The 27672-nt window shown below is 46.4% G+C and overlaps 1 protein-coding gene across 1 annotated transcript in view; it reads right to left on the bottom strand.

Annotated features, from left to right (window-relative positions):
* Positions 1-27672, bottom strand: part of PATL2 (PAT1 homolog 2) — a 1529270-nt gene that overhangs the window by 171752 nt on the left and 1329846 nt on the right. Inside the window, exon 18 of the mRNA XM_069636258.1 lies at positions 23039-23136. Coding sequence (XP_069492359.1) covers positions 23039-23136 — 98 coding nt within the window. The remainder of the gene's footprint in view (positions 1-23038; positions 23137-27672) is intronic.

The following is a 27672-nucleotide window of genomic DNA, read 5'->3' as shown; positions in this document are numbered from 1 at the left end:
AAATGTAGAGCTCCAGATCCAGGAATTGATTTCTGTTTGTACTTTCATGCATGGTAAGTTTCAGGTTATATTATTTATTGTTCAGTTATGCGTGATATTCTTCCAAGCTCTTTTTTAACCATTCCAGATAACCAAAATGTTCTCTATCAATCTGCCCTAGTATATGTTGCTGTTTTGTTCTGTGAAGAATGGGTGCTGCCAGGCATGCTCCAGTTCATAATGGCCCATGTATAAATTAGCGTATGCTAATTAGCGAATTTAACTCCCATGTCCATTCCTTGTTTTGCTTTAAATATTTGATTGTTGAACATGAATATGTTGTTGTGGAGTATGAAATTTAACATTTCTATCCACATTAGGTTCTGTTGGTGATAGGATATTGACCTGGTCTTCAAAAAATGGTAGGCGGTGTCGATGCCTTTGGCATGGAGGATACTGGTATACAAAGATGTTACGTCAAATGTGACCAGGCTGAAGTTTGGCTCCCAGTTGATAGATTCTAGCTGCTGTATCACATGTTTTGTGTCCTGTATAAAAGAAGCTAATCCAGATGCAAGCGGTTGTAAATGCTTGTCAAAGTATTCAGATATTGGTTCTGTTAATGAACCTATTCCATTTATGATTGGTCTTGTTGATGGTAGATTCTTAAAGGGCTTGTGGATTTTTGAGATGAAATCGATCGTTGCTATGATGGGATGTTGATTTTACATAAAGTCACACTCGTCTTCACATAATAGGCCTGGTTTGTGCCAATGATTATTCATAATGTGCCATTCTTCAATTACAGCGGGCAGTGTATTATCTAACAATTTCTCGTAGCAACTTGTGCAACTGAGAAGTTGATTTGCCATAGCGATGTATTCGCCTGTTTTTATGAGTCTATTTTACCTTCCTTATCGGCTTGTTTGACGGATATTTCCTTGTTCTTGTATCGCCACAGATTCTTGATAGGTCAAATTATTATTATTTTTTTTTTAATGTTTTATTGGTTTTATAATCACAAAGAAAAGCAATAGTTAATAAAAACTAAAACCTTTAACAATATATCCATCAAATTCATCCTAAAAAACATTCCCACATAATTACAATATTAAAATCCTCATGAAATTGTAACAGCATTCACTTCCAAATGTCCAACTCTTCATTACCTATATCCCCTTCAATTTACCCATTCCAAGGTTCTTATTCATCTCACTCTTTAGTCACAGCTCCAACACCAGGCATTTTCTTATTTGGATTCAGCACACAGTACAAATTCCAACATTTTCATATCTGCGATTACTAGCCTGGTCTGATCCCCGATTAACACCCATTTCCACCAATCCGATGCACTAAGAGTCTCCCCCATAGATTTAAATTCACCAAGGAAGAAGCTTCTAATTTGCATTAGAGACTCAGAAACGGTCACCAGGTGTTGGGGGGTCTCCATCATCTCCCTGTGCTTACAATAGCAGCATTGAGCATTTTCCACCCCCAGGGTTTTCCGCATCCACTGAACCTCTCCAGTATTTAAGATGCTCAGGCAACATCGAAGTAGCACATCCCTATATCTAGGAGAGGGGAATTTGGAGCTATTTTGGTAGGGAATTCACACCACCACCCTCCAAAATTAACGATTTCCTCGATTTAAGGCTCTCACATTGATTTATGGTGGTAATCCAGTCCTGTAACAACTTATTTAATCTTTACTGGATTCTGCATCAGCATTTCCACCTTGATGTCCTTTCCATTCAAAAAGGCCTCCATCTCTAATCTCCAGAGTTCTAGGTGTCTATCTTGGAGGTTTTTACCCAAAGCCAGAATCGCAAAAGGCTCACTCACGCAATCCATAGCACACTTCCTATAGAGTGAGACTGTTTTCCATACAGCCATCGACTCCAGAGACTGTAGTCCGAGTTCAAATTTTATCGCACAAGATGGTAAACTATAAGGGAGTTTCAATACCTTCCTCCAAAACTGGCCCTTCAGCTTCTCCCATCAGAAGCAAGATAAATGAAGAGTAGCCTCAGTTCTGTATGTTAGGATCTGTGCCACCTTTTGCTTGTATAAGGAGATAGTTGGAGTCAGTGTAAATTTCCCAAATCTACACTGGAACGCTCTACCCTGGTTTGCCAGTTATATCAGCCTTAACCGCAAATAGTGGAGTTAGACTGCCTCAATTCTGCTCTTGTTTATCGTAACCCTCAAATATACCATAGATTCCACTATTTCCAAAGTGATCCCCGCCACTCTCCACTTCTAGTTCTCGATCTTTTTTCCTGCATAGATCAAATTATATTTGATCAGTTTTTGTTTTGATCCACACAGATATAGTTTTCTCAGATCATTGGTGAGCATCAATAGCATTTTCTATGGTGAAATGGGGATTGAACTTTGACTTGGGTTTTAAGGTTGTCTTGTGCCAATCCTAAGGCCAACCTTAGGTCTGATGCGAATGTTTCTAAAGTATGAATATCTGTTTCTTGTATATTCATTAAGTCTATTGTATCCTCTGAGATGGATACTGTTAATTCTGATGGTAGTAGTTTCACTTCTGTGTTATGTTTTTTGATTTTTGTGGAGAAGTATTTTTTAAGTTTCAATTTTCTACAAAATGTAAATAGATCCAGGATGGTTTGGAAGTAATCCATTTGGCTTGAGGGGCAAAAGGAGTGTTCATTTTTGAGGGCTGATATCAAATTAGGAGAAAGTTATGTACCTGTTAGGTTCATGACAAGGTCTTACTTGATTGGATGCTTTTGGATCTTGTTGATACTCCTTGAGTATTTCCGGCGTCTCCTTGTCCTCCCTGTTACCCCTCCTTGTGGGATTCCATTTGTGGATAATTGCTGCAGGATTTGTTTTTGCCGTTGGAGTGCTTTGAATAGAGGATAGGTCTGTGCTAGCCTGTATTTTTGGGCCTCTTCAAAATAGGGTTTGCTGATATACTTGGGGTGGTTGCAATGATTGTTTCTGGCTCACTCTCACATGCTGATTCTACTTCCGATGATTGTGGTGAAATAGCAGGTGATTTTGAAGGTTTGGTGGACGGTTTCATGGGAGGTTTGTATGTTTTGGTTGATTGTCTTTTTGAAAAGTATAAACTCTTTTGTGATTGTCGTCCATTTCGTCCCTGAAAAACATCCTTTGTTTCTTTTTTTTGAGTTAGGTAATTGTCTAAAATATGATCGTTTTTGAAAGTGGCCTCAGGTATATTCAATTGTTCCATTTGTTTTTTGATGATTTCTATTTCTTGGAGAAGACCCTTGTGTGCTTTTTTAGCTTGATCAATTACTATAAATATCTCTTTGGAGGTATTTATTAACAGTTGTTCCCATTCTTCAAATGCTTCTACCCCATCTTCCTCGAAGGATTGGAATATACAGATCCTCAATCCTCTTGGGATTCTGCTGACTTAAAGGTATTTTTCAAGTGTTGCAACCTTCCACCACCTGGACACTTATCTTTGTGATAGCTGCTCCAATTTCCCAAATAGTTTTTTTTAAAGAAAATGTATCTGTGTTGTTTGTATCATCTACTGGTGGTAGAGATCTTGAAAAGAGATGTTCCGCCTCTTCCCATCTTGATTGCCATACGAAAACCATGTACAAAACCATTTAGAGCCTCTTGATTCATTGTACATATGGAAGACCCAATAAATAAAATAAGTTAAAAAGGGAGGGCTCTGAGGGCTTTTGGACAGAAATCAATCCCCATCAAGTTTCTTAAGTACATCCGAAACAGACAAATATATAAATGCGTTTAAGAGACTGATTAGTGGCCTGGTAATGCTGTACCACATACATTGCATAAATCCATATACTTAATAAATGAAACAATTGCTAAGCCTTCTGAGGTATTCTGAATATTGATACAGCAGGACCATATGTAATAGTCATCCCCATTTCGAAGATTTTGTCCAAAAAAAGCGACCTTTCATTACACAAAGAGGTACACAATAGGAGTAGACGTTGAACAGTTTCAGTCACTCCATCCATCTTACAAAATCAACATTAGGATTCTTCCATGCCTATCAATTTCCTACGTAAAAGCACTTCATGCGTTGGCAATATGTTCCAGCAGAGTTAACAGAATCGTCCAGTAGTATTGATTCGTAAATTGTAAGAGAAGAGCAGGATTAACCTGCGTCTCTTATGATCCCACTGTAGGTGCATCAAAGAGGGATATGAGTGAAATCTATCGTAACAATCCAATCTTTTACCCCCTTTTCAGATTTGAAATAAGGGTCTCTATCGGTACCATGATCTTTTAAACATTGATCACAAGTCTCCCAAACTCCTATTAAAACGTATTCAGGTTTTGTCCTGGACTACACACATCCAATAATTTTCCTAAATCTGCATAAAGCATGTGAGGGAGTCGGGCAATCGTACTACGGAAAAGGGCTAACCATCTCCAATTCACACGAACCTAAAGGGAGGCCAATCCTAATTCATGTAAGATTGCCTCCACTGGGACGGAGTTCGGTATCTTAAGCACCCGCCTCCACATCATTTCCTCTGTTTCCCAAAACTTCGCCAACTCACGGTAGTATAGTTGCATCCCATAGATAAGCTTTGGGACTGCCCTCATAAAAATAACCAAGGGTTTAATGGACAACAGCCCAAACCTTTGATCAAATTTGTACATCTGGTTGGAAACAATACTAGCTTTCTGTCTGAGGAATACACAGAGGCCGACGCCTGATGACCGAGCCATGAGTGGGAATCCCAAGAAGAGCACACTGGTTGATTTATCAATAGGGAGCCTTTGCAAATTCCAACTTTATACTTTCTTTTTCTGTCCCCTCGACAGCACCAAAATCCAAGTTTACGTTTTTCCGCATTTATGGTATGGAACAAGTTACTTACCTGTAACTGTTCTCCATCATGGGTCTGGCATGGATTCACATGCTCATGAATATTCCCCGTCAGGCTGGGAATCCTCGGTAAAGAAAAAATCAGTTTCAGTTTTGTTTCTGATCTGTCTTTCCTAGTAGTAACCAATCACTGGCCTCTGGGTCATACTGCCCCCAGCCAATGACTGCCCTCTGCCCAAGCCCCGCCTCTGGCAGCCATCCTCAGATTTGGTAGCACGGAAAGTGGCAGTATGACCAAGTGAAGAGCCCCAGAGGGGCAGGAGGAAGGGTTCGCATGTGAATCCATGCCAGACCCATGCTGGAGAACAACAGTTACAGGTAAGTGACTTGTTCCTTCTCCAGCACGGGGTCTGGAATGGATTCACATGCTCATGAATATAAGAATACATAGCAGTACACACATGCACAACCACGGGAGGTGGCAAAGGCGCAACATTAAGCATTACATCAAAACTCAACATTAAGCATTTCTTACCTCCTCACCAGGCTCACCTTAAGCGAACAGGTTGCGCAGCACTGCTTGGCCGACTCTGGACTCCTCCCTGGAATTCCGGTTCGATGCAGTAGAATCTCGTGAAGGTGCGAGTCGACCTCCACATAGCAGCCCTGCAGATGTCCAGCAGGGGCACACCAGATAAGAACGGCGTGGTAGCAGCGATCGCTCTGGTCGAATGGGCTCTCGGACTGCCGGGCAACGGTCGGTTTGCCAACCGATGACAGTGCATGATGCAGCCGGAGAGCCATCTGGAAATGGAAGCCTTCGAGAGAGCCTTCCCTTGGTTCACAGGTCCAAAGTTCACAAACAGCTGTGATGTCTTCCGGAAACTCTTCGTTCGGTCCACGTAGAACTTCAGCGCTCTAGCTACATCTAGCGAGTGCAAAGTCCTCGCGGTCAGCGACGAAGGCGACGGGAAGAAAACTGGTAAAAGGAAGGGCTCGTTGAGATGGAAGTCCGACGGCACCTTGGGCATGAAGGAGGGGTGCGTCCTCAGCACTACCCTTGTATCGTGAAAGGTCAAGTATGGAGGCTTGAAGGATAGGGCCCGAATCTCTCCCACGCGTCGTGCTGAGGTGATGGCCACAAGGAACGCTGTCTTCCATGACAAACTTCAACAGGGCCGAATGCAACAATCAAATGGTGGACCCACGCACCTGCTCAGCACCACGTTGAGCTCCCACGCCGGGGCTGGCGCCTTCACCGGCAGGAATGATCGAAACAGTCCTTTCATAAATTCCTTCACCAGGCGATGAGACCACAGGGATGACCGCCCTGTAGTTCTGGTGTATCGGGAAATCGCTGCCAGATGTATCTTGATTGAAGCATGAGATAGTCCAGCTTTGGCTAGCGACAGTAGGTATGGCAGCACTTGAGGGGCTGTAATCCTGAGAGGGTTAATCTTCTGTGCACGGCACCAGACAGAGAACCTCTTCCACTTGTGTCTGTAACACTTGAGAGTTGAGGACGCCCTGGCCTTTGCAAGGACCTCTCTGCAGTCAGCCGGGATATCGTATCCTCCAAATTCTAATGCTGCAGGATCCAGGCCTGCAAGTTCAGCGACTCTGGGTCGTGATGAAGAATGGCGCCTCCTTCTCTGGAGAGAAGATCCGCGTCCATCGGCAGTTAGACTGGTGGGGACGCTGACAAGTCCAGAAGGTCCGGGAACCATATCTGTCTCGGCCACTTCGGTGTGACGAGGATCATCCTGCACCAGGACCTCTTGAGTTGGTTGATGAGCCTGAGCAGCAACTGCAACGGAGGGAACGCATAAAGGAACAGGCCGTCCCAAGGGAATGAGAAAGCATCGCCCATGCTCCTCGGCTGGGGAAACCTGCTGGCGAACCTTTGGCACTGAGTTCGCCGCCCTCACAAACAGGTCTATTTGGGGTTTGCCCCATCGCCGGAAGAGTTGATCCACTTGATCCTGGTGTAGTTCCCACTCGTGGCACGAGCACAGCTCCCTGCTGAGTGAGTTGGCGATGGTGTTTTTTATCCCTGCTAGATGAAAGGGTACCAGGAACATCCCCTGGGCAACGGCCCAGTGCCACAGGTCCTGTGCTTCTTTGGACAGGGCTAGGGATCTGGTTCCTCCCTGCTTTCTGACGTAGAACATCGTGGTGGTGTTGTCGGTGAAGATCCTCATCACTTTGCCCTTGAGGGAAGGGAGGAAAGACTTGAGAGCCCAGAACACCACCCGGAGCTCCAGTATGTTGATGTGGAACGGCCTCTCCACCGGGAGCCATAGGCCTCTCGCGTGAAGGTCCCCGGTGGGCGCTCCCCATCCTTCCAGGGAGGCATCCGTCGTCACCGTCACCTGATATGCTGGGGTCTGAAAGTCTGTGCCCACCGCGAGATGCGCGCGGGTGCCCCACCATCGAACAGCTTGGCGGAATACTTCGTTGAGCAAGATCTTGTCCTCGAAGCTGCCCGTCACTTGCATCCAACGGGCGTCGAGAAACTCCTGCAAAGGACGCATCCGAAGCCTGCACAGGCACACCAGAAGATGCAGGAGGACATCATCCCGAGAAGGGATGATGTCTTTGGGACAAGCTCGATGGCACCTTTTTTGAGCATTGCCTTTACTTCCAACAGTAGTTGAGGGACGTGGTTTTCCTTTCTGGCCACAGGTGGAATGTGGGGACACTTCTTTAGGAATTCGAGTGTGTCCACACGCTGACGAACCTCGTCAGCTGGCCTCCCACCGGGGTGCTTCGGTGGGGGCCCGACACCACGGCCGGTTCAGTCTTGCTTGGCCGCCGCCTTGCCACCTTGGCAGCGACGGCGAGGTCCTCCTGACTTGCCTCGTCCCCTGTAGGCTTCTTGCGACGAGTAGCGGGCCGCTTGACGGTACGTTGAGGAGCCGCCGCCGAATCCCTTGGAGGCACCTTGCTTGCCTCCGGAGTTCCGAAAGGGTGGACGTCGTTGTTGTAGAACTCCCAAGGCCCGAGCCGTCTGTCGGTCTTGATGGCCTGAAGGGACTCATCCACTGTCTTCCCAAACAGATTGTTCCCGTCAAAGGGCATGTCCAAAACCTTGGCCTGTATATCCTGGCAGAAATCCGTCGCCTTGAGCCACCCCCGCCGTCTAAGGCAAACACTGTTGCCCAATTGGTGGAAACAGGTGTCGCCAATGTCCGGTCAGAGGCCACCTCACCCTCCTGCTGGATTGCCAAGGCCTCTGCACTCTTATCGTCCGGGAGGAAGTCCAACAGGGGGGCAAACTTGTACCACAACTCCCTGTCGTAGCGGGCCACGATCGCTAGGGCGTTGGCCGCCTTAATCATAGTCACCGAGATGACTCGTCGTTCCATGGTATCCATCTTCTTTCTCTCGCCGTCCAGCCCGGAAGTAGATGTCGATGCCCCCCCCCGCTTTCTTCTTGGCCGCTGCTGAAACTATCGAATCCTGGGTCGGTTGCGCTCTAAGGCACAAAGGGGGAGCGTCAGGGACCCGGTACTTCTTCTCGTACTGGTCCCTCTTAGCAGGAGTCGTGGACGGGTTCTTGAGGAGGGCAAGTCCCTCGTCCCAGATGTCATCCAACAACGCCACCGCGAGGACCGTTTTCCTTTTGGCCTCACGCCGTTGGTAAAGGAAGCCTTCCTTCTTCTCTTCGGGGCAGAGCTGAAAAAGCTCTGATGCCCTGGTGATCATGGCGTGAAACGAGCCAATTTCGTCAGGAGGAGACGCCGGAGGAATCGGCAACGGGAGATCAGTCCTGTCGTCACAGCCGTCATCATCCGTCCCCGTCGTGGCCGTATCCGTCCCCGTATCCTCCCTCGGGGTCGGGGAAGGGGACAAAGGCTGAGAGGGCCGTGAGGGCTGAGAAGGCGGGGTTGGATGGATCCTTCTCCTCTTGTTAGGGGGGCTTCCCGACGGACTCCGCTCTGTTGGGTCGTCCGTCGGAAGCAAGGGCAACCTGGTCCTTATCTCCGTGCATAAGGCCTGGATTGCTGTCAAAATGACCACCGAATTGTCTTGTGGCACGGGCTGCGACAGACGAGACGGTTGCTCCTCCTCCACCGGAGACTCGTCATCGTCAACCTCGCTCTCGTCATCCCCCTTGTCGGGATTCCTCCCGTGGGGACGGGCCTCATCTAGGACTTCGATCAGTTCCTCCTCGGAGGTTGTGTCTGTTAAGTACACCGGACCCCCCCTCTTTTTCCACCGGGGTCTTCACGGGGGTCTTCGATGGGCTTAAAAGAGGCTTCCCTCCGCGGGGGCAGGGAGACTCTGGGCCCCGAGGTCGCCTCCAGTGGGGGAGCCCCCACAGGCTTCGCCAGGGCTGTAGCGATACCCTCAATAGAGGCTTTGGCCGGGTAAATGAAGGCCTTCACCACCTTGGGCGCGCTTGAGGCCTTCACCTTAGGGGGAGGGTCACCGCCTTGTAGCCCTTCGGCCGGGCCTCTCCAGAAGCTTAGCCGGGTTCTCAGACTTTCTCTTCCCCGAGCCAGAGGGTTGGCTCGCGGGTGATCGCGTCGGTGAAGGTTCGCCCTGCCTGGCAGCCAAGGAGCCCGACCGTTCGGCGCTCCCGGTGCCCGCGGACTCGCGGTGCTTTGCCTTCTGTTGGGCCCCCATCACCGGGTCACCCTCACAGGACTTAGAAGACCGCTCGGTTTTCATGTTCTTCTCACCCGCTGGGCTCTTGCTTTCCAACCAGTTGACGAGACGGGTCCGACGGTCCCTCATCGTCCGTTCCGACATGTTCATGCAAAACGCAGTCCTTCTCCACGTGCGATTTGTCTTCATGAAGGAAGTAGAGGCACTTTGAGTGCTCGTCCTCCTTGAACAGGTTCTGTAGCCTGCATCCAGGGCAGTTCCTGAACAGCTTGCCCGGTGTCAAGCTTCCTTTCTCCTGGGCCATGTCCATGAGGTAGGCCTCAGAAACTTCTGGAATCCTCCAAGAAGCGTAGCTTGACGAAAACTTCACCCTTGAGGGGCGTAGAAGATTCCGAAACGGGTCCGCGTTGATCGGAAGTAGAAGCGGTGGAGCTTGAGGCTCTATGTAACTGAAAAATGAGAAATCTCTTTGAAAAAGCGTGAAACGCAGAAAAAGCTCAAGAGCTATAGCACGAGGACTCCCAACACACTTGGCTGCCAGAGGCGGGGCTTAGGGAGAGGGCAGTCATTGGCTGGGGGCAGTATGACCCAGAGACCAGTGATTGGTTACTACTAGGAAAGACAGATCAGAAACAAAACTGATACTGATTTTTTCTTTACCGAGGATTCCCAGCCTGATGACGGGTAATATTCATGAGCATGTGAATCCATGCCAGACCCCATGCTGGAGAACTATACATTTTCTTTAAAAGTGAATGTTTGAAATTTGGCAGAGTCCAAATATTTACAGTGTATACCATTTCAAGTTGTGCTAAGCCTTTGCAACAAATCTCAAAAATGCAATCAGACAGTTTCAAGGTGGTTTTTCTGGGGTTCTAAGCAAAGCCCCAATGCAAAACATACCATGTTTCGAATATTTTCTACATGAAAACATTTGTGATACTTCTCCAAATTAGGTAGGATCTAAGTGTGACATGGTCCGAGGATGAACAATGTCAGGCAGGGAGGTGGGAGGAGAGGCAAGGGGAGGAATAGGGACCCCTACTCAGCCTGGTGTGGGAAGCCTATCAGGGCGTAAGCCTGAGCCAGTCTTACCACAGAGGCAGGGTGATGGATTTGGGTGGCCCCTAGTCCTTTAACCCCCACCAACTGTGCCCTGATAATAGATCATTGTACTGCTGTCAGCCAATGCCTTGCACCCTTAATTCTGGACAGAGTTATCTTTTCAATTCAGGACTGCAAGAACCAACATGCAAAGTGGTGACAAAAGAACCGAGAGGAGTGTAGAAAGAAACCACTGGCATCTGGTGGAGCTCCAGCAAAGACCAAAGCAACATAGCTTACTTCAACTCCAAGAAAGCCACGCTCCGAACAAACACCAACCACACGCAACAGACCAATTTGAATGCCACATAAAGGGGGCAGGACCAAAAAGGGTTTAAGATTCCCAATGTGCAGACGCAGCCACCGCTGGGGAACAGAAGCAGGCATAGATTGGCCCATGGCGTCAGCAAAGACCTGGATCCAAAGTGAGTGGGATGGGGGAGGAGGAGGATAGAAAGTAATAAGAGGAAAGAGACTGGCTGAAAGGTGTGTGGGTGAGGCCAGAAATTGTGTGGAGGCGGACCGAGAGACCAGATCTAGGAGGAAAGCGTTAGCACAGTGTTGAGTCAGGAGGAGTTGCAAAAACAGGTGCAGGTTAGGTATTGTGTGTGGGAGTGGGTTAGCAAGTGGAAAGAGTAACAGTGTGAGTGGTAGTAGAGAAGAACGTAGACCATTAGTGGGAGTATAGAGAATGAAGGAGCTAGAGGGTGAGATGATAGAGAGGGGCAGAGAGAGAGAAGGAGTTGCATAGGCGTAGGTTGGAGGTAGAAGGTAGCAGTCTGTGGAGGGGGAAGTGATAGATGAGGAGAGGAGTAGGAGGAGACGCGAGGAATAGAAAAAAGAGGTGAGAAAAGTGGGAGTTAGAAGACAGGAAAAGTAGTGGAGAAGATACAGTGGGAGTGAAGGACGAGGAAAATAGAGAGAAAGAAGGAAGGTGAGTAAGGCGTATAAGATCAGGGAATGGAGTTATATGGAGTAAGAAAGAGGCAGAGTGAGAATATACAGGCATCATTTGGAACACTATTAAGGCATTTGTGTATGACTATTAGAATACAATACCCTTCGGAAGTCCCGGAGGGAGTAAGTAAGATCAAGCCTTGGCTTTTATGGCCCTCCAATGTGGTTAGGGTGGAGGAAGCCCACGGGAGGTAGAGGTACAAGTCAGAAACACTCCTTCGTCAAGTCCACCTGCAGTCTGACAAAGTGTGAAAAATATATTGTAGTTAATAAAAACCCTTGTATCATCTATTGGACTCAGAGTTGTGAGGCGCTAGGAGTAAGAGACAGACACAGGGGTTTTATTTTGATTGCCAAAGACTTTTATTCAAAACAAAAATAAGGGGGTTGGAGTAAATTCCATCTATCCCCATCTCTAAGAGGGGCTTCCCTGCCTCAATAAAACAAACTAATGCAGCGGTCAATGTCGGGATGTCCAAATGAAAGTTCACCGTACTGTGTCCAAATCCTGTCCTATCCCTCCCAAGCTAAACTTTACAAAAAGTGGTAAGGGAAAATGGCTGTCGTCCTGCAGCCCAGCTATACAGTTCCAAACAAAAGTTTGAAAATCGTGGAGAAAAACAAGTAGACCGTTCAATAAAGCATGCCGATTGACTCCCTTTCTCCAAGCCTTTCCAATGTTCTAAAAGACAGACATCCTTGTAAGTTACAAAACCAGTATCAGAATGCAAACATAGCTTCCATAATGCTTGGGGGGTTTGATTCCCTTTCACACAGGGATTTTCTAGTAGTAAATAAAGTTGTAATCCTCCCCGGCCTGCGACAAGATAATATAGATTCTCCCAGGCTGTGTTGTACCTTTCCTGGGGTAGAAAAGTAATCCAAACATTACTCAAGGCTTGAGAATTAGCTCCCTTTCACAATGCCTTGACAGTCTTGTATTACGTTTCTTCTTTATGAGCAGACCTGCCACCTAGGGCTGCGGCAAGCCAACATAATCTGGTTCTTTCTCCCAAGCAGTGCTGTGACTTTTCCTCTCGCTTGTTATAGGTCTCAGACAGTTTCTCTATACCCCTCTTCTTGGACTGTTGCCTTGCCAGGTGGGGTACACCATGTTCATCAACTCCCAGTTCGGTCTTTCCACCTATTGTGTCTTGTCGTTGCCTCTCTGGTTGTGTATGGGTCATCCAATAGTGGCAGCTTCCTGTGCTTAGTGGGACCTTCCACGGTCCTTGGCGGATCTCGATCGTAGTCTGCCGCTCGGTGCGTGTCCGCATGGCAGCCCCAGTAACGAGCAGGTAAGTTTCCTCTCCCCCAGACTTCCACCTGCGTCGGTCTTCCTTTATCCGCACCGCCAGCTTCTCCCGGCTGGGACTCTGCACGGCACCTGCCAAGGAGTTGGTGGCGCAGAGCTCAGATCGAAGACGCAATCATCCTCTTCCAGCTTGGTGTTTAAATGAGAGACAAATTGTGTTGTTGAAAAGACTACAGCCTGTGCTTCCATTCCTGTTGGTTAGACATAAATGACTCACCGTAATCTTATTTCTGATTGCATCTGCTTAGATTCACATGCTGTGCATATAGTCTGACATTTAGTGGTAATCACAGAGTATTGCATCTTTTTTTCCAAGATCGAAAGGGATGTGGACATGGGCGGTACTGTAACACTATCCCCCAACGTGACATGTAGTGTACCCAAAATCCCTCACGGGTTGAGGTCCCACTGGTTGCTTTTTCTGTTGTGAGGGAGCCTTATAGTCTGCGTGCGCGAGTAAAGACGAGAGAAGGTGTAAGAAGTTTATGGTCCTTCTACTCCAAGAGGGGCAGAAGGATGGGTGCATGTGAATCTAAGCAGATACAATGAGAAATACAATTACGGTGAGTAATGTAGGTCTTCTGATGCTTGTGGATCTGCTTAGAATCACATGCTGTGCATAGACCAGCAAGCAGTACCCAGAGATGATGGTGGGATGTGTGAAAGAACAGTAGAGAAAGAGAGGTGTTGGCACCGCTTGTCCCACCTGATAATCAGATCTAGAGTGTGTATCCAGGCAGTAGTGTTGTATAAAGGGGTGTACAGAACTTCAGGTTGCTGCTTAGCAAATGGAATCTAGAGGAACATCTGCAAGGAATGCTATGGTAGCCCCTGTGCCCAGAGTCGAGTGAGCTCTAGGCATGAAGGGTAGATCTCTCTTGGCAAGAGTAACAGTGTGATGCCATTTACGATCCAATAGCTGACTTGGAGACAGGGTCCCCTTCTCTACCAGCTGTCACTGATACAAAGAACTTGATTGCTTTCCTTAATGGCTTTGTCTTTTTCCAGATTGTAAATAACCTCTCTCCTCACATCTAGTGTGCGGAGGCTCCTTTCTACCACATTAGTGGGGTTCTGGAAAAAGGTGGGTAGTTGTTACGCTCACCTGGTCTCTGTGGAGGGATTGGGGCACGGTTGCAGCCCTCCCTGAACTTAAATCACCCCCTTCAGGCCTCTCCCTCAGTAGAAAAGCTGTGAGCTGTGGTACGTGGTGATACTGCTTCTGCGTGGAGATAAGAGTGTGTGAGTGCGCCAATCTGTGATTGTTATACCTCTCGAACCCTTTACCCCAAAGTACGGTTTCTGTGAGCATACGCCAGCCTATAGAGCTCACCTGTGAATTATGGAAGAAAAGCTCTTCGTCCTGCTACTTCTGGCAGGGGCACGTCGAATGGGATCTAGCTCCTTCACTGATCCCTGATAAGGATAAGTCCAGTTCAGCTGCGACTATGCTTCTCCTTATGATTGGTAAGTCTTTCTTGAGCTCTTATGATGCTGTTCGTTCCGTTTAATGTCTTTATTTGTTGCTCCTATTTATGCCCACAATAATGTCTCTTCTGTTTTCTTCCGTTAGATGGAAATGTGGCCTCAATGCAGCTCTGAGACGTGACCGGATGGAAGATGAATGCCACCGCAATGTTCGACAGCAGGTAAGTGATGGTTTAAGGAAAGCGCGAAGTATGGAGAAGTGCAACCTTAAACGGACTTTTTTCGATGTCTAACTTTGTCTTATGTTTTTCCTTGCAGGCGCTGCTGTTGACGATGGAGCGTGTCGTGATGCGGTGCCGAGATGAAGATTTGGCCTTCCGTAAAGTGTAAAGATGAATACTTGGTTCGCCGAAGAGAAGTACAGCTAAGAACAGCTTCCCCCAGTTGGTAAGTATGCTGGCAGGAAGCAGGATATCCAGGAAGCAGGATCGTCAAAGGTCAGGCTGACCTCAGGCAAAGGTGAGCATTACGCTGCTTGCAAGTCCAGAATAACGTGAAGCGTCTGTCTTGAGGATCGGGGCAGCGGATATAGCTGAGAGATAGTGGGCCCGCCCGTAAGGGCCGGCTTACCAGCCACACCCTACCACTCCTTGAGAGTGAGCACGTCCAAAGGCAATCCATTAGCAGCCACAACCAAGAATACACTTGGGGCTGCTTAATGGATGGAAAGTTCTAGGTTGATGCATCCTGCTTAATGGATGGAATGTTAAAGGTTAATGCATCTGAAGTGCTATGTCCATAATAAAAGCTTTTTGGTGTTAAATGGATGTTCTTGTTTACTTTTGTTCATGAGCCTGATGCCAAAGGCACCAGGACAGTGTCCACCCAGGTCTCCTGTGCATGCAACCCCTGCATGCCTGTGCCCCTGACTTCATGGCGATGACCGTACTACTACGGACTTGCTAATATTAGGAACTTTGAGATAAATTTTGGCGCAAAGCGTGGGTGTATGCATGAAAACCACCTTGTCTTTGTGAATCGCTACGAAGGGGTCCTGAACTGAAAGGGCCTGCAGTTCACTAAATGTCCTTATAGAGGTGATCACCACTAGGAAGGCGGTCTTGTAGGGGAGTGCCTTAAGGGTAGCTTTGTGCAATGGTTCAAAGGGAGGTCCCATTAGTCTGGTAAGAACAACATTCGGGTCCAATCCGGCGCTGGGTTGGAGATAGGGGTATGAAGTCTCTTTACCCCCTCCATAAAGGCCTTAACAGTAATATTCCAAAACAAAACCCTGCTCTGGCACGTGGTGTGTGCCAAAAGAGCGGCTAAGTGGACATTTTGAGAATTGAAAACCAGTCCTGAATCTGACAGGCGAGTTAGGTACAGGACAATATCTTTAGGAGAGCAAACAATAGAATTGGTGCTCTTCGTATTACACCAGGTAACAAAGCACTTCCACTTACTGGAGTAGCAATGTCTGGTGGTAGGTTTTTGTGCCTCTCTGAGTATGTCCATGCATCTCTGAGGGAGTTGAAGGTGTCCAAACTCTGACTTCAGGAGCGAGGCTAAGTTGAGTGTTTGGGGGCATGGATGTAGTGTTCATACCTGATCTTGAGACGACATGCTGTACCGGCATGGCATCTTCCTGGGAGGGGAGACTGACAATGCCATGAGATAGAAGAACCCCAGTTGGCGAACCCACATAGGAGCCACCAGGATCACTGTGACTGGTTCCTGGTGCATCTTGTGCACTATTCTGTTGAGAAGGGGAATCAGGGGGGAAAAGCGTAGGCAAATCTCCGGGACCATGTTATCCAGAGACCGTTCCCCCTTGGAGCAGTTGTGGGTATCTGGAGGCATAGTTTGAGCATTGAGGGTTTTCCATGGTGGCGAATAAGTCGACCTCTGAAGCCCCATTCTGCAAAGACGTGGAGTAAAATGTCCTTTTGTAATCACCACTCGTGCTCTACAGGTAGGAGGAAGTCTCTGCTGAGTAGGTCTGTCAGAAGATTAAGTTCCCCTGGAACATTTTGTGAGAGGAGGAACATGTGTTTCAGTGCACACTTTCAATTGCTCTTGGGCAGTCTGGATAGCCCTAGAGAGTGAGTGCCCACTTGTCTGTTCAAGTAGTACAGGGCCGTGGTACTGTCAGTGAGGACTAGAACGGTCTTCCCCCAGAGGTGTGCCTGGAAAGCCTTCAGGGCCTTGAATACTGCTAGTAGCTCCTGCAGGTTGATGTGATTGGATGCTACTGCTGGAGTCTACACGCCATGCACTGTCTGTTGAAGGAGATGAGCCCCCACCCAGACATATATTAGTCTGTACGGAGTGTGGCTTCTACTGTGGGGTGGTGAAGGCTTTCCTCTGCAAAAGAATTTCCCTTGACCACCACTGCAGACTGAATGAGGGCTGCCGAGACAACCACTAGATCGTCCCGCTGGCCTGACACCATTAGTTTGAGAGCCAGTCTTGCACGGGGCACATGCGCCGATGAGTGTGAGGAACTAGATAGATGCAGGAAGCCATCATCCCAATCATTTGCATTGGCTTTGCGTATGGTCACATGGTGACTGGCTATATAGTGAGGGATCTGGAACAGCAGGTTTTGGACCCTCTCGGAGGGGAAGACGAGCCAGTCTTTTGTCCGAATTAAAGCCCCCAGAAATAGTTTGACCTGGCTGGGGTTTAGATTAATTTCTTTTGATGGAGAATCCTAGGTTGACGAGGAGATCTACCGTCTTCTGGGTATTTGTGTGGCATGTTACGTACGAATCACCCGTTATGAGCCAGTCGGCGAGGTAGGGATAGACTGGGATGGACTGCCTGCGCAGGTGAGCTGCCACTACTGCCAGTACCTTTGTGAACACCCTTCGGGCTAAGGCAATGCCGATGGGTAGAACCTTGAATTGATAGTGGGTGTCCTCCAACATGAACCCAAGGTACTTTCTACATCTTTCATGTCCAATGTGGCCATGTAATCCATCTGCTGTAGCACTGGGATTACCTCCTGAAGTGTTGTAATCCTGAACTTTTAAGGTTTGACATACTTGTTTGCAGGTCTAAAACAAGATCCTTTTTGGGTACAAGGAAGTCCACTGAATAAATACCCTTGTTTACCTGGAGAAGGGGGCGACTTTGATGGCACCCTTTTCCAGCAGGACCTGAACTTCTTCCAACAGGATGGGCAGGAGTTCTGGCGACAGTCTGCTTCTTGGTGGGTGGTAGCGAGGAGGTCTGAGATGCTCGACACAATACCTGTGGGCAGCAGTCTTTAGTACCCACTGATCTGAAGTGAACTCCTCCCAGGCATGGATAAATGAAGACAGGTGACCCCTGACCGGGGAAGCATGGGAGGGGCCCCATACCGGCAAGTCACTTGAAGGTGGAAGGGCCGGAGAGCCTTTGGGAGTAGAGTTTCTACCTCTGCCCTTGTCCCTATGAGAGCCTCTTTGCTAGTACTGGAAGTTCCCAGAGAAGCCCAGACCTGAGGACCAGGGGGTATGCCCCCTAAACCCCCAAACCGTACTGACCTTGGGGCAAGCGGGAGAAGTATTGGCAACAAAAGGACCAGCGGGCATTGGGGCCGCCACGTTGGTGAAAAGGTTTAGCCGTAATCTGGCTAAGTGACCTTAAAATTAGATTCCTCCACCGGCTTATTAATTAAGGAGGCTTGTGTTTAGGGTTTGATCCCAGAATTCTTTAACCAGGGATGCCACTAGAGTAGGGTTGCCTGGGCGAGGGTGCATCCAGCGGTTTTGGTAGAGTCCAGTCTGTGTTTTTCAGGATATTCTGGGTCACTTGTCTGCCTTCAGCCACGATTGCCAGCAGGTGTGTTCGGGTAGGCTCTGGAACTTCCTGAAGACCATCCTGTACTAGGCCCCCCCAGACACGTGTTTCGGTAAGTTACTAGGGGAATCCAGACGTGGACCCCTTGCTCACTATTCTTAAAGAGGCACAGCTCCTCCCTACTGATGAGGTCCAACCAGACCGAAACACGTGTCTGGGGATGCTGTTGGTTCTCTTGTTCAGAGGAGAATTGCCTAGCATTTCGGTGCTGGACTGCCCCAGGGCAGGACAAAGACTGATATGTTTGGGATATTTCTTCTCTGTGAAAGATAGTGAGCTAAAGACTCTGGGTAAGTCTCTCGTAACCAGGACTAATGTCTGGCAGAGGGACTCCCAGGACCCTCATTGGTAATTCACGGATATCAACTACCATCTTGAGATCCTAGTCATAGCACCCCCCTTTCTAGGATTCATCCGTGGTAGGTTATGACATCCTCTCATGGTTACATGTTAATTTACAAACATAATTCATTACAAGTCACAGCTGGCCTGAGCCCTTTAATGCCGAGTGTCATTGCACATGGGGTTCACATTGGTTACTTCAAATGACATGAGGAAGAGGAGAATAAACAGGTTCCCTTTGAACTGGTGATAACCATCTCATCCACCCAGACTTTACTGGCGTCCCGGAACATTCTAATCAAAATGAGTACCATTTCAGTACGCACGGCGATTCCTGCAAAAACAATCAAAACCCCTGGGTATCGGTCACTCTGGCCTTGTGCATCACTTCACCCCATGTTTATTGCAAGTCAAAACAAATGGCCGGACCACTTCTGCAAGCTCCCAGGCGCAAAAGAGACTACATCTGCTTTCTGCCAAACTACCAGGCCATAAACACCCTGGTCGGATTTGTCAACCAACTATCTGCATGGTTAATCATTGCCTCTCCTTCAGCCTCCAATCCTGCAGCACTAGTTATTCCCAGATACTCAGAATTCATCGTGTGAACTCCTATCTGCAGAGTTTTAATACATTAATAAAGAAAGCACAGCACACAGTTTTATGAATTCCCCATGTATGTATGCCAGTGTGCATGCATGTTTACTACTGTCATTGCTCTTCACAATAGGTTCTCTGTTCCAGGCACTCCTTTTTCACATGCGCATTATACTCATTGGCCAACTTCTAGTCACTTCATCGCACACCATATCTGGATCGTGTTTATATTTCATTTAGCAGTTTTGGCATTTTATCTTTCTAGGCACGTGCAGGTCTAATATGTATCAAATAGAAAACAAAGTACATATCCCATTCACATTTAACTACACTAGCTGCATCTCTCCTGAGGATGGGCTTTGCATAACGCCTTACTATCTAATGGCATGTTGTCATTGTAGGATTCCCTCTCCTGGAATTACCCAAAGTACCAAACTTAAAGACCCTTTTTATAAACATGAAAGTGGTACGTACACTCAGATCAGGAAGTCAAAATCAAATCTTCTAGATGTTAGAATTCGGCCTTATATCAAGGCCCAAACCCAAAAAGGAAAAAACATCAACTCCTTTAATAACCTCACCTAAATTAGAACACTCAGTTACCCAGTCAGATAGGAAGAAAGAGGGGCTCAGAGTTAAAGAATGGGTTTGAGCAGTTAAGTTTTAATGCAGAACACCTGAGCGGGCCCTTTAAAAACCTGAAGGTCCTTCAGGTGCAAGAGAAGCATTAGTTGGAGAAACAGCAGCAGGAAGAAGCAGAAGCTGGTAGCGTGGCGGCAGACGAACGCGGTGTATTAGATGTGGCAGAGTTTGGGACAACGTGGTCGTGCAGAGGACACGCACCGGGAAGCGGTACTGAAGCGAGCTACGCCAGAAAGATGCTCACAACACCCCATGAACTGCTCTGGTGCTACATTCACAACGGATAGAGTGCGCGCTGCGAGAGCTTCATAGAACGTCAGCGCGCAAGGCGGCAGATCGAGAGGAGCAGTCCGGAGCAGACTAGGTCCTGAAGAGAGGAGGCCACCCGAGCGCGTCAGAAGGAGACGTCGAAGCATACCAGTGAGTTGGCCTGAAACAGGTGACCCCTGAAGCACTCCGACAGAGACCGTTGGGTAATGCGGATTATTTTGAATACCGAACAATTGAATGAAGGCGAACTGGGCGCAACTCTCCTAATGTGGGATTCCAAATACGGAACACTGTAAACCGCATTGCCATAGTCCGAGGAGGCGGATATACAGACAAATTGGACATAGGTTTCCTAAACAGGAATACCTATTAGGAGATTATAATCCATACTGTCAAATCAGAAAGAGTGTATACAAAGGCAAATTGGGTACAACTCTCCCAGAAAGAGATGTCAAGTGGGAGACGATTGTAATCGTCATTGCCTGCAGCCAAGAGGCTTACAACCAGAAATCAAAGCCTGCAGGAGCAAAGACCTCCTTGTATGAGACACCAAGGGGGAGATAAGTCTAACCTGCATTGCCAAAAGACAGGCAAGTTAAGAATTATCCTTTTGTGGAATATGAACTGTGAAAAGATGTAAACCTTTTGAGGAAAGCTAAAAGAATATCAAGAGAAGCAGTTGTGGGTTCAAACCTCTTAATTTATGTTTCATGTTTGGAGAGTTTGTTGCAAGCATTGCCACAGGATACAAAATTGTAGCAGAATGAGTTGTATCCTGGCAGGCGAGTAAACCAGGAACGGAACTGTAGTTAGTCCTGCCATGAGAGTGGACCAGGAAGAAGTGATTCTAAGTACTGTGGTAAAAGGTTGCATTGGAAAAGAAATGTTAACTGCATCACTTTGTTCTGCTAAACTGCTGCATTTCAGAAAATGATTGTTGAAACAATCCTGACTTAAGTGTTTCTTGTGAAGTAGTAAGAAGAGCTTACAAGTGATTGACCTGTTGAGAAAAGAACACTTACTTTTGATTTATGAATTAATGTGTGATGGAGAAGATTTTTGTTATCTCAAGTAGGAGGTATTTGGAAGGAAAATACTTTTGTTTTTCCAAACAGGAAGTTGTGAAAAAGTTTACAATTGCTTTGATTCGTGACAAAACTTCAGGGAGAGAGACAAACACTTTGACAAGTGAAGGGGGACATTAAATGAAAGACTTGGTGCGATGCATTGAATGGAAATGTGTTACTATACAGAACTTTATTGAAATCGAACAATATTCTCAATATTCCTGAATTTATCAGGGCAAGGGAATCCAACCCTGGTCACAAGGGTTACTTGTTCTACATTTTTAGCTCAACGTTGAATGTAATTTTGTGAAATTTAAGAAAGCCAACCAAACCTGGTATTATTTTGTTGTGTATATAAGTGTGAGGGTCAGACACATTTTGGCCACTAGGTCAATTTCTTTACCCTTAGTTTGTTAGGCAGGGACATCCTTGTTAGGTTAGGGAAAAATAGGCGTTGGTTTGACCTTTAACTTAATAAAAATGACAACTTGTGAACAAACTATACTTGTGTGCCAGTCTCACGTTTCTGATCCCTCGCAGTCTTCATTGAGCAAGACAGAGGGTCAACTCTTACAGAAGCAACTGTGGGTATGTCAACAGAGCTAAAGTGCTGCACCTGAGTACTATATCCAGGGGCACACTAGTTGCATGGGATTTAACACTCAAAAAAGGGAATTTGGTGACACTCCAGTCATCACTCACGCCATTGGATGGAAATTCAGAGTTCACACCGGCTCGGAGGGATAAAGGTTTTGAAAAACGGGAGAAAAAAGCATGCTGGAAAATTGTCGACTTGGTGAGGGACGGGGACATAAAACCCTTTGAACAATGCAAAGACGATTTTGGACTGGAGGAAGGGGATCGATTTAGATGTCAACAAGTACAACATTGGCTGTATGATACTACTATTAGAAAGTGGGGCAACAAGGCTTCTCGCACACCTCTAGAGAAAGCGTTGAAGGAGGCAAACATGAAGGGACTGATAGGGACATTATGTAGATGCAATAAGGATTCCCAGGGAGGAGGAAGAATGGCACTTCAAGCAAAAATGGGAGATTTAACTGGGAAGGGGTATATCACAGGAAGAATCGAGAAATATCGTAATGTTTAAAAGGGATCCAAATGCACACAACACAGAGGTTCAAGTCAAGCTATTATATAGATGGTACTGCACCCTAGACAAATTATGCACATTTAAATCAAATGCTGATGGTTTATGTTGGAGGGGATGTGGGCAGAAGGGAACATCAAATGGCCATGGCAACTTGCCCAACTTTGACCAAGCTGTGGAGGGAAATTGGGGCGGTGATACAGGAAGTACGGGAGAAGGGGATTGGGTGTGCGCGTAAGCCGGAATTGATGCTACTGGGTTTGGCTTCAGAAGACGATTGGTGTGGTAGGGAAACCCAGCTGAGATTGGTTAAACCTATTTTATTAGCAGCCATGTGGAGAATTAAAGGGGCCCATCAATGAGTCAATTGATCCAAAAGATTTGGGAAACATGAAGGCAGTAATTAGGGTACCATAGGGAAATTTGAGACAATCTGAGTTACCTTGATAGGGCATTTGAGATCTGGAGGACTGCGTTGTTTTAAGCCAGGGGCACTACAGACAATATTCCCGATCGGAGACTAATAAGGAATCAGCAGTTTTGAGATCAACACGATTTATAGATGGAGGGGGCGGTGGTACGGAGGTGAGGAAGAGGGAGGGGCAATGGAGGTAGGTTTGTACTGTTCTGTAAAAATTAATGCAAATATGTTTTTAAAAACGTTTTAGATTCTTCCTTGTCTCATTTTAGTATTCCCAAACCATCACCCTTGCAATCCTGCGTAGTTGCATTTATGCACTCAGAAGCTGATTCCTAGTGTTGACAACATAAGCCAGAAATGCATTGTGACCTGTGAATGCTAGATTTCTGCCGATGTTTTCACCATTACTTTATTTTAGCAATACACGGTCCAAGAATATTGACAGCTGTGCTTAACAGACTTGACATTTTCATGGCTAGAATTATTCAATTAGCTTCACTAAGAAGAACACTATGGTAAATCTCACCATTTTTCAAAGTCACCAATGCATGGCTCCATGGGAGTGTCCGATGACAGAAGGCGCTCACCGTGACTGAGCAGTGAGTAGAGCAAAGAGATTCCAAACTGCAAATAAATACAAAAATGCACAGGATAAAATCTAAATGCAGACATTAAATTCATGAAAAACATTTGAAAAATAAAAGTAGACAGCAGAAAAGCAGAGTACAGCAAAAAGAGAAAATGGGCCAGTAGACAAAACAAAAACTAAAAGCGCAAGAACAAAAAAAGAAAAGACAACCAAGACAGAAAGAAGAACGAGTTCAGCACATGCAATAAAGTAGAAAAGAAAAAGGAAACTTGTATAAAACAATTCAATCAAAACAATCATAAAAGAAAATAGCTCTGAGACGAGTCAATCAGTACAAAGTAAAGCAATTAAATTGCTGCATTTACCTGCCAAAACAATGCTTCCACTACAAGCACCCTAGCAAGAAGACTGTGCATACAAATATCACTGAAGCAGAATGTGTCCTTGGAAATACATTTTGATTTTTTAAAAGTGCATATGGTTTTCGACTGCCAATGGGGAGGGGGGTGAGAGAGCAGGGAGAGGGCGAGAGCAGCGGGCGAGCAACTTACAGAGCACAGACCATCACCTTGAAAAAGCACGTAGGAGCTGAACAAGATCTGGAAGATAATTTGCCAAATCACAAGGCAATTTTAGATACCAGATTAATGTGGGAACAAGAAAGTCTTTAAGCAGCATCTGAAATCAAGGTGGTTTACAATTAGTACGAGGGAGACCGGTAAAGAGCCCCAAAGCCTGGATGCCTGCACAGAGAATGAACGCCCACCCCATCCAACATATCTAAATTTAGGAACGGTGATAAGCCCAAGTGAGGTACAGTGCTGTACACATGAAGGTAAATAGTGGTAGAACCTGCTGCTCCTGAAAAAGGGAGTGAGGTTTACCCTTTGTTCCACCAACAACCAATGTAATGTCTGACGAGCTGAGGACACATGGGACCTGCTCCCTCTTGCGACTGGTGGCGATGCCGGTTCTGAGCCGTGGTGGTTGAAGAGAGGTTAGTCAGTTCCCTATTGCTCTGCTTCCTTGCTTGGGGTCGCTCTATGCAAGAAGCTTGTTACCTTACAGCGGTTCCTAGCACCAACACCGGTGAATAGCTTGGCAAAATCGAGGTCCCTCCCACCAATGGGATTTGGGAGAGGCCCCTATAGTGGAGGAACATTGACAGTACAACGTTGCAGATAGCAAGCTCAGGCTCCTGCTAAACCATAGGTGGGGGAGGAGATTAATACGTACTTGTCATGGGAACTAAATTAAATTCCCACACCAGACATACCCCAAGGTGTATGAGAATGAAAACTGACACTGCCCATTTCCATGACGAAATTTAGGTCAAGTAGACGAGGGTGTGAGACAAATGTTGTATAGCTATCAAGGCTGCTTTCGCCCTGGCACCACCAGAAATCCCTAGGTATTAGACTGGACCCCAATGCCTCCGAACCAGTGGTGCTAGTGGACTGAAATATGGGACAGGCAATTCCACTGTGTTAAGATTTAAAGGCTTTAAATACAGGATAGACCAAAAGAGGTACAAACCCTATGGCTGAAAGCACTGTTAAACAATCCTTGGTACCAATGACACTTTAAAACTAGTAGAGTCCTTGGAATGCATTGCGCCCATAGTAATGGCTCGTATAAGCAATAGCTCCATTGCATTGTGCGTAGACCTAAGGTATCTCAATGAGGGAATATTGATCGACCCCCACACCACGTTTCAAATCCCTGGAAATGCTGCACTAATCTAAGGTGCAAAGTACTTCTCCACCCTGGATTGGACTAGTGCAGGGGCCTGCAACCTTCGGAGATCCGGATGTTTTGGACTACAATGCCCATGATCACTCAAAACTGACAAATCCGGCTAGGGCTGATGGGCACTGTAGTCAAAACATCTTTAGAATCAAAGGATGCAGACCCCTGGTTTAGTATGTACCACCAGGTGCAAACATGTTTTACTTTGGCCTTACCATAGAGTATGCAGTGTTAAAGAAAGTCATAAAAGAAAGTCAATAGCTTTCAAGACCGCATTTTGATTTTCAGCCAAGGCTTCTCTACACACCCTGAATACCTTAATAGAGGCTAGTCTGACTATCAAATGTGAAAAGCATCAGTTCAGGGAGTCCAAGGGCGTATACAGGTAAAGTGCTTATCGCTGAAGGCTTTTTTTTTCTATACTTGGTTAACCCTCAAGGTTTTTACAAGAATTGTTCCTTTTTACATTTCTCTACTGTGCTTTTGTCCACTTTTCTTTGGCAGCCGAGGCCAAGATGAAGTCCATTATTTTTGCTGTGGCCTTAACCCATGCCGTTTTCTGTCCTCCAATTAGTCTTGACGACCAGACATCTTCGTCAAAGATGTATGCAGAGGCCAGGAAAGGATTCAGTTAAGCTTGCCTGATGTTTTCCACTCCTGGACATGATAGAAGAAGATGGCTTGGTGTCTCGACCTCGTTGAGGTTTTTGCAGAATCTGCATTTATTTGAGGTCGACTGCCCACGAATGGCAAGAATTTCATTGGTGTGCAGTAGATTAAGGCAAGCTTTTATGAAGATGTTCCTCAACTTTCGGTTAGGATATTTACCCACAAAAGGTTGTAGTATGTGTAGTTTCTGGGGCACATACGGAAATTGCGAGGTCAATTTGTAAATTGCTGCTTGCTCGCATGTTTTGGTCCAGTCCAGTTCATTACTTTTTTTGTGTATCCTTGTTGGATTCTCAATCAAATCTTGGTTACCGCATTGGATCATTTTTACATTAGCTACTTGGTCAGAGGACCAGTGGTTTAGGACTGGGCAGCATCCCCAGTCAACTCGTTTTTAATTGCTGCTAGTAGCTTGGGGCTGTTTTCCAACAGAGGTTTCCTGAACAGCATCACCGACTTTCTTTCGACCTCCGATTGTAGTGACAACTGACTCAGTTCGCGCCTTATTAAAGCCATAGGCGCTGAGGTTGGCAGATTCAACACTTTGCCAGAAGTTACTTTCAAGTGTGAGCCAGATCTTCTTAGGTAGGCCTGGCATGGCTTCTGCGCCATATACAAGTGATGGAACGACCTTGGCTTTGTAAAAGTCTATGACTGGTGTTAAAGAGAAGCGACCAAACTTCTTGTCAATGGCTTTAGCCTGAGATATTAGGCTCTTAGTTTTATTTTGCAAATAGTTTTGCATGGCACTTTCATGTTGAGAGTGGTCTATCATGATGCCCAGGTATTTGAAGTCTATAACCTTCTCGATGCGTTGGCCTTCCAGATGCCAGACAAAATTGTCTGCTTTGCTTCTTCCTTTTCCAATCTATAGTATTTTGGTTTTCGATTTGTTAATTTCTAGATAGTTTTCTGTGATGTATTTGGCAAAGTTAGTAAACTGTCTCTGTAGACCGATGGAGGTTTGGTTGAGAAGGATAATGTCGTCCGCATATAGAATCCTGGATATTTTGACCTGGCCCAGTTGCGGGGGAAAAGCTCTGACTTTTGCCTCTGTTTCTCTGTAGTCACCCAAATAAGCACAAAGAGAGCCAGGGCCAGCAGGAAGCCTGGTTTTACCCCTCGATTTGTGGTCATCTTTTCTGATAGACGCCCTTGGTGGTTTAAGCGGACTTGTATCCTGGTGTTATTGTGGAGCACTCTGATAGGTTGTAATATTTCAGCCGGGCAATTCACTTTGTTAATTTCTCCCACAATCTTGCTCTGTCTACTTGGTCGAAAGCTTGGTTGAGGTCGATGAAGGCCATGAAGATTCAGTGGCCTCCTGCCAGTGTTTTGCTCTTAAAGATGCTCAAGGTTATATGTTGGTATTAGTACCTGCATTTTTCTTAAACCCAGACTGAAATGGGTCCTCGCAAGGTGCCCTGCTCGACCATGATTGAAATTTGTGTAACAGCAGTGATCAATAGACTTTACCAATAACGTCCAAGAGTGCAATGGGACGAATGTTCTTGGGATCGTCTGTTTCCTTTTTTTAAAATAGGAACTACTACCGAGGTAGTCCATGATTCCGGTAGTTTCTTTACTTTTGCTGATCTTTGAAAGACTTGACTGATGAATGGGAACCATTCTGCCGGATACCGTTTCAAATGCATGTTCGACAGTCCATCCAGGCCTGGGGCACATGAGTTATGTTTCTTTAAGATTTCCAGGATATCCTGTCTGTCTCGAAGGTCCACCCAAGGAGACGCGTCTTGTTCCTGCGAGTTTGACAAGGTCGCAAGTGGATTGTACAAGAGACTTATATAATGTGTAATGCAGGTATATTCGCCAATGCTGTTTATTAGCGAGTCGCTCGTAGATCGTTCGGTTGCATTGATCAGAGCCTAACATTTGCGGGTGTTTTTGCTGCAGACGGCCCTGAGCATTTCCTCCGAGTCCTTTTGGTATAAGGAGAGGCAATAGGATTTGAGCCAGGTCTTGTAGTGCTTCAGACCGTCGGATAAGGCTTGTCTGTTTGCCTCTGAGCTATTGCTGGTGAGAGCTCTTCTTAGTTTTCTTAAAGGGCGTCTTTTGGCGACCAGTGTTTGATCGTAATTAGGAGTGGGTTTCTTTGTTGCCCTACCCTAATTCAGTTTAGGTTTTTTGAAGAT

This window comes from Ambystoma mexicanum, chromosome 7p, assembly GCF_040938575.1.
Source record: "Ambystoma mexicanum isolate Mex_15411 chromosome 7p, UKY_AmexF1_1, whole genome shotgun sequence".
In the NCBI taxonomy this organism is placed as follows: Eukaryota; Metazoa; Chordata; class Amphibia; order Caudata; family Ambystomatidae; genus Ambystoma; species Ambystoma mexicanum.
Note: the sequence above shows the minus strand (reverse complement) of the source record. Positions and strands in the feature narration are given on the sequence as shown.